General features: G+C 42.9%; 1 protein-coding gene across 1 annotated transcript; it reads right to left on the minus strand.

Annotated features, from left to right (window-relative positions):
• Window positions 1-2,251: 2,251 nt before the first annotated feature.
• On the minus strand, window positions 2,252-5,763 carry LOC147429363 (uncharacterized). The gene is made up of 5 exons (XM_086495009.1): window positions 3,921-5,763; window positions 3,587-3,830; window positions 3,060-3,505; window positions 2,675-2,977; window positions 2,252-2,593 (listed from the first exon to the last, which is right to left on the minus strand). Exons 3-5 carry the CDS (start codon window positions 3,273-3,275, stop codon window positions 2,252-2,254), a joined length of 861 nt encoding a protein of 286 aa, XP_086351135.1. The 5' UTR covers window positions 3,276-3,505; window positions 3,587-3,830; window positions 3,921-5,763.
• Between the last annotated feature and the right edge of the window lie 1,167 nt (window positions 5,764-6,930).

Consider the following 6,930-nt stretch of genomic DNA (forward strand, 5'->3'; position numbering starts at 1 on the left):
CGTTCCTACTCCATCCGCATCTCCCTCTCTTTCGGAGCATTCGGCGCGCTCCGAAGCTTCGGTGTCGACGAGACGATCTTCACACTCGTCTAGACACCGACGCTCTAGTGGTGGCGGTGGCGGTTGTTGTGGGGATTCCGCCGCCGATGCCTCCACACCGCCTCGTGTTCGACGAGGCTCTTTACCCTCCCCTTCTTTGCCCGCCCCCACACCAGCCACAGCATCGCCATCTACGCCAGGTTTTGCGCGGCTGACTGTTTCTAGCAGCTACACACCTCTACCTACTCCGCCAGGAGCCACCCCACTCGACACTCCTCGCTTCGGGGCCCAGACGCCGGTGGAGACACCTAACGTCCATACCCCCATCGACACGCCGCTAGAGACCCCTGCCAGGATACCCAGGTTCACGCATCACCGGCCAGAGGGCTTGCCTTACTCCGTCGACTTCAGCGACGGAATCATCATGGATGATGACGGCAAGAAGGTGATCTCGCGCATGCGTGGTCTTTGCTCTCAGCTATTTAGACACTACATACTAAACAAATGGAGTGAAGTACCAAGTGATTTAAAAGCCAGAGTCATCAGCATACTTCATGATGAGTTTCCCGTTCCAACACGGGATAAACGCTTCAATGAAGACCTGATGAAGATTCGAATGCGCGAATACTGCAAACACAAGCGTTCCAAAGTGCAAAAAGCAATCAAGCATGGGTGGAACAGGCCAGATTGGCTGGCCAAAGAAGATTGGAAGAATGCGAAGAAAGCAGCGCGCGAGAATCCCGACAAGTGGAAGCAACAAAAGGATGTAGCCAGAGCGTGAGTAGAGGCAGGGAGCTCGCACCACTTGGGGAGCGGTGGATGGGCATCATTTGAGGTCGATTTTGTAAGTGTTTTCGCATTGCTCTTTATGTTCGATAGTTTAGGGTTTATGAGTTTTTTAATTCTAACATAATGAAATCTTTGTATGTTTTGACAGTGGTCGATGACAGGACGTGATCCCACACCGTACGAGCGCGAGTACGCAGGCAGGAAGGGCTTAAACGCCCTGTTGGACATTCTCAGTTCTCGCGGCGGCATGGTTAGTATTAGGGTTTACTCTTTTCTATTTTTTGTATTGTTTTATAAATGTCGTTATATGTTTATACTTACTGAAAGCTGTCTTATTGTCTTTTTTTGCAGAATCCGACAGATACGCCGCTTGGACGCGATGAGATGTCTGACTAGATGACGTCAGTTTAGCCGTAGCTAGATAGCATTAGTTTAGGGTTTCTCATAGCTTATGTATCATGAGACGGATTTTATACGTCTTTTTGAACCATGTATATTATTACATTTGTCACCGCAGTTCATTTTGCCAATCAATTCTTTATGCCTATGATGTTGTACAATTGTCATTATTACATTTGCCAATCAATTCATTTTGCCTATGATGTGTACAATTGTCAATTTTACGCTTGTCAATTTTGCAAACAATGCGTCTTGTGGGTGACTATTTTGGGTCTATTATCTACCCTTGCACTTTTTTTAAAAAGTGAATCAAGTACAATATGGTTGATGGGTGGCAGGGCGTTCAATGCCCTGTCACCAAATTTTTTTTCTCTCGGGCGTCGCTATAACCGTCGCTATTTATGGCTCTGTAGCGTCGCTATGAGCGTCGCTATAGACTTCTGTGTAAACGTCGCTATAACCGTTGCTATGACCGTCGCTATGAGCGTCTCTATATAGCGACGCATATAGCAACGCTCTCGTAGCGACGCTATTAGCGACGCCGGGGGTTATAAAAACCCAGTGTATTTCCGTCGCTAATAGCGTCACAAGAGCACACAACCTCTTGTAGTGAGATCGTGGTGTTTACCGCGGGCCATTACCGCAAAACAAGAGAGAGGAATTCAAAATGAGGAGAGAGAAACCCTTTTGTTGTTCAAGCGGCATTTTACCGCCCGTATTACCTCGTTTATTTCCGTGATTATTGCAGCACCCATTACTGCTAAGGCCATAGACCCCCTTCCCCCTCCCTCTCCCGCGGGTTACCATTTAAATCCAATACAACTCAAAATGTATTTACACACTACAACTCCTACACTCTCCAGAATGCTTGCTCACTTCACTTAATCTCTCTTTCACTCTAAAAATTCTATACATAAATCATTGAACTCACAACAAAACCATTACAAATACTATTCATAAGCACATAACAAAACATTTGCAAATTAATCATATACTACACCAAGTGAAAGAATGGAGAGTTATATTAATTCTCATCTTGTATAAGATCTCTACAAGCACTAGAATCCATATTTAGACCCATAGTATTCAAATCAATAAACAAGTTTAGAGATTCTTCCTCCTCTCCATCACCTCCTGTAGAATCTTCATCGCTTTCTCCCTCTTCCTCCTCCTCAAGATGACTATTTGCAAGGCTTGGCTGACCTTCTTCAACTTCTACTACATCTTCCTCTGCATCTTGTGGTGATGGTATGATGGGATCAATTACTGGCTCAATGTCCGTCTCTGCAAAGATAGATCTACCCCGCGGCGTGACTGGAATGACATACCAAAGTCTTCTTTGATATATACATGGCACATAAAAGACCTGTACGTCACACACAAAGAATAAGCTAATATACATATTATTAAATTTTAATTTAAGTTAATTGCACATAGCCTAAATTACCTGCTCGCAACTACTAGGATACACCAAGTTGTCAGTTTTTCCGTGATAGAATTGGGTGGAATCCACCATAATGAGCCCATTTTCATGTCTTTTGACCTCAAAGCATCGGCACTCAAAGAAGAATTTGTGAAAAGATCTGAAATCCACTTTGATTATTCTCTCTATAGTACCACAATATCTGACCTCATCTGTTGTTGTGTCAAAGTTTCCCATCACGCCACAATCATTAGTGGTCCGACGCTCATCTATCTTGCGGGTGCGGAAATGTCGGCCTTCGAACCAAATGGAGTTGAAAATGAGACCCTACAATCACAATGCATAAGAGGTTACATCGCATTTCATTAAGTGATTTGCATACATGCATACATAACATATACACACTCACCTTGCGCAAGCATCCTCGTGCATACTCCCATCCTTTAGGACTTATTTGTTCTCCTTGTGCTTTGGCATTGGTCATGGCATTATGGATCCACTCTACTTGAATCAAATCAGGATATTTTGCAAGCTCTTTAGGAAAAGGAGGTGCACGTCTACCTCCATGGGACCTCTTCCATGCATCTCTATCCCTTTCTCTAGTTGCGCAGTCTTCCAAGTACATATTGATCCATTGGTCATGATAGTGGCATTGAGTAAACAGTAGTTGCTGACTATGGCATGAAACTCTCTATCCATGACCAAGAATGAGCCTTTTCCACTGGGAATGGTTGAGTGCTTCCTAGGATCCTCTTCTTCACTCCACAGACGAGGAAATGATGGATCCACTGTGATGAGATACTGTGAGACATACACAAATGCCTCTTGCACCACCCAACCTTCTGCCATACTCGCCTGAAAACATTAAAACCACATATTTTTATTAGTAACTCCATAGCGTATAAATGCTATCTATATTGTATTGATTTTGCATACCTCCGGTTGTGACCTCAATCTAACAAAATCCTTTAAAGTCTTCAAGAATCTCTCCAAGAAGAACATCCATCTAGAGTGAACCACCCCACAAATGGCAATCTCCTCAACAAGGTGAAGCAATAGGTGTACTTGGTTAACAAGGATTGTACGTGGGAATGCATCCTCAATAGCACACACTGCCTCTACTGCTAGCTGATGGGCTACTGGTATGGCTTCTACTTCTATCTCCTTGGATCTCACAAATCTACAGGGCACAAATAATATAGTAGATGAAAAAACATTCCATTGTTCATGCATGCATAACATGATATAGTACTTGAAAAAAACCCATTACCTCACAATCTTACCCACTTTGAATATTGCAGCCTTTACCTTAGTGTCCCCATAACCACTAATAGTTATGGGAAGTACAAACTACAAACAATAAAACATCTTAGTGAATGTCAACCTATATATAAGGACACATAGACACCACAAATTGTTCTACTCTTACCTGAAGGATTTTATGCCAATTATGGGATTTCAATCCATACAATTGAGTGGAGCCACCCTTTTTGGTTTTTGTGAAAGCACCTTTGAGTGACCGCATATATCCTGTTGGAGTTCTGATGGATGCAATAACTTGCTTTGTCCGCTCTTGTGCCTTTGATAGTATCCACGGTGATTTTGGGAGAATCATCTTTCCCCGCTCCCCCATGCGGGGCGTGGCTGAAGGGGGGAGACATCTCATGGCTCTTAAATCTTCCCTAGCACCCAATGAATCTTTCTTGCCAATTATGTGATCCCATATAGCTTGCCCAACATTTTTGAATACATGCATAGGGTCCAATAAGTGCTGAATTTTCAACGAAACCCAATAGGAGAGCGACAAGAGGATTGAGTACCTCAACATACCCTTTGGCAACCCATTGGGAGGCGGTGAGGTACCATGATGCTCCTCCCAATGCTTCGCCCAATCAGCCATGTTCCAATGGAACGGCTGCACTCCATTGATAGGGGGAGCATATCTACGATGTGAAGGAGGCAGGAAGCGATGTTTGTTGGGATAGATCACCTTCCCAAGAAGAGGAGGTCTCTTTGTCACAAGGGAAGGGCCACAAGTGGGACACGCACTATGTCCAGATGTTGCCAATCCTTCCAAGAGGTAAACAAACGTTACACATGAGATGATAAACCTAAAGAAAAGAGTACAATTAACATGTGCATACTTACCAGATACCTCTCTAAATCCTGGGTAATCATGCATGGTCCACATGAGGATGCACTTGATGACGGCTTTGCGGTCTAGTGGTGGCCGTGAAATGTCAATGACATCTATGCCTCTCCATAGTTCTTGAAGCTCATCAATAAGAGGCTGCAGATATACATCCATGTTTTTTACCTTGTGCTTTCCTGGAATGAGAAGTGATAGTAAAATGTTTCCCTTTTTTGTTTCCTTCCAAGGAGGAATATTGTAGTTTACAACCACCACCGGCCAAGTGCTCCATGAAGTAGAGCGGTGCCCAAATGGATTCACTCCATCACTAGCTAACCCAATCCTCAAGTAACGAGGCTCATCCCTGAACTCTGGCCATGTGTCCTCTATGTGATTCCGCATTGGTGAGTTAGCTGGCACTCTCATAATACGATATGTGGAGCATTTTTTTGCATGCCAACTCAAAAGCTCGCTCGTACCATTCGATCTAAACATGTGTTGGATGCGAGGGATTAGTGGAAAATGCCTCAAAACTTTACGTGGAATTATGTTGCTCTGCATTCCTTCTTTGAACCTAGGCTGCCTGCACGATGCACGTGTCAAAATCGGCATGCTCATTACGAAAGAGCACACAATCGTTCACGCAAGCATGAATGCGATCATAATCCATCCCTAATGCAGTCACCACTTCGTGTGCTTTTCGTCTATTCTCTGGCATGTGATTGCCAGTTGGCACATCTTTCCTAGCAACCTATCACAACCTATCCACCATCTCTACTCTTCCACTCTCCTACCCTCTCCTACCCTCTCCCAACAAGATCTTCTATTCCATGTAAGTTTTGTTGTTATGTTTTTTGATTTTTTCACACGCATACATACATGCATACACTCATACACACGCATGCATACACATGCATACACACACACACACACAAATTAGTGCATGTGTTCTTTACACACTAATTACACACACTAATTAGTGCATGTGTTCTTTACACACACTAATTAGTGTGTGCATTATTCTAATGCACACACTAATTAGTGTAAGTAAAGACACACCAAAACCTAGATTTGTTAATTATTAGTTACTTCCAAAATCTAAACTTGTTAAATTTGTTTAAATTTATTACTTGAAAAACCTAATATGTTAAATTTGGGATTGGCCAATGCACACACTAATTAGTGTGTGCATTGGCCAATGTGATTGGTCAATGTACACACTAATTAGTGTGTGCATTGGTCAATGGGATTGGCCAATGCACACACTAATTAGTGTGTGTTAACACACACTATTTACTGTGTGATTAGTGTGTGCATTGACCAATGTGATTGGCCAATGCACACACTAATTAGTGTGTGCATTGGTCAATTGGATTGGCCAACGTACACACTAATTAGTTTCGGATTAGTGTGTGCATTGGTCAATGGCATTGGCCAATGCACACACTAATTAGTGTGTGTTAACACACACTATTTACTATGTGATTAGTGTGTGCATTGACCAATGTGATTGGCCAATGCGCACACTAATTAGTGTGTAATTAGTGTGTGCCTCCGTCAATTGGATTGGCTAACGTACACACTAATTAGTTTGGGATTAGTGTGTGCATTGGTCAATGGCATTGGCCAATGCACACACTAAGTAGTGTGTGTTAACACACACTATTTACTGTGTGATTAGTGTGTGCATTGACCAATGTGATTGGCCAATGCACACACTAATTAGTGTGTAATTAGTGTGTGCCTCCGTCAATTGGATTGGCCAGCGTACACACTAATTAGTTTGGGATTAGTGTGTGCATTGGTCAATGGCATTGGCCAATGCACACACTAATCACACACACTAATTAGTGTGTGCATTGAACAATGTGATTGGCCAATGCGCACACTAATTAGTGTGCAATTAGTGTGTGCATTGGTCAATTGGATTGGACAACGCACACACTAATTAGTTTGGGATTAGTGTGTGCATTGGTCAATGGAATTGGTCAATACACACACTAATTAGTGTGTGTTAATACACACTATTTATTGTGTGATTAGTGTGTACATTGACCAATGTGATTGGCCAATGCGCACACTAATTAGTGTGTAATTAGTGTGTGCATTGGTCAATTGGTGATTAGCCAATGCGCACACTAATTAGTGT

This window comes from Adiantum capillus-veneris, chromosome 22, assembly GCF_014529385.1.
Source record: "Adiantum capillus-veneris isolate H3 chromosome 22, ASM1452938v2, whole genome shotgun sequence".
In the NCBI taxonomy this organism is placed as follows: domain Eukaryota; kingdom Viridiplantae; phylum Streptophyta; class Polypodiopsida; order Polypodiales; family Pteridaceae; genus Adiantum; species Adiantum capillus-veneris.

What these genes read in the sequence shown, in the direction of transcription:
- LOC147429363 (XM_086495009.1), bottom strand. Translation starts at nt 3,275, where the DNA reads ATGTACTTGGAAGACTGCGCAACTAGAGAAAGGGATAGAGATGCATGG. An exon ending in CACGAGGATGCTTGCGCAAG is followed by an intron (nt 2,978 to 3,059) that starts GTGAGTGTGTAT and finishes TTGTGATTGTAG; the next exon opens with GGTCTCATTTTCAACTCCAT. An exon ending in ATCCTAGTAGTTGCGAGCAG is followed by an intron (nt 2,594 to 2,674) that starts GTAATTTAGGCT and finishes TGTGACGTACAG; the next exon opens with GTCTTTTATGTGCCATGTAT.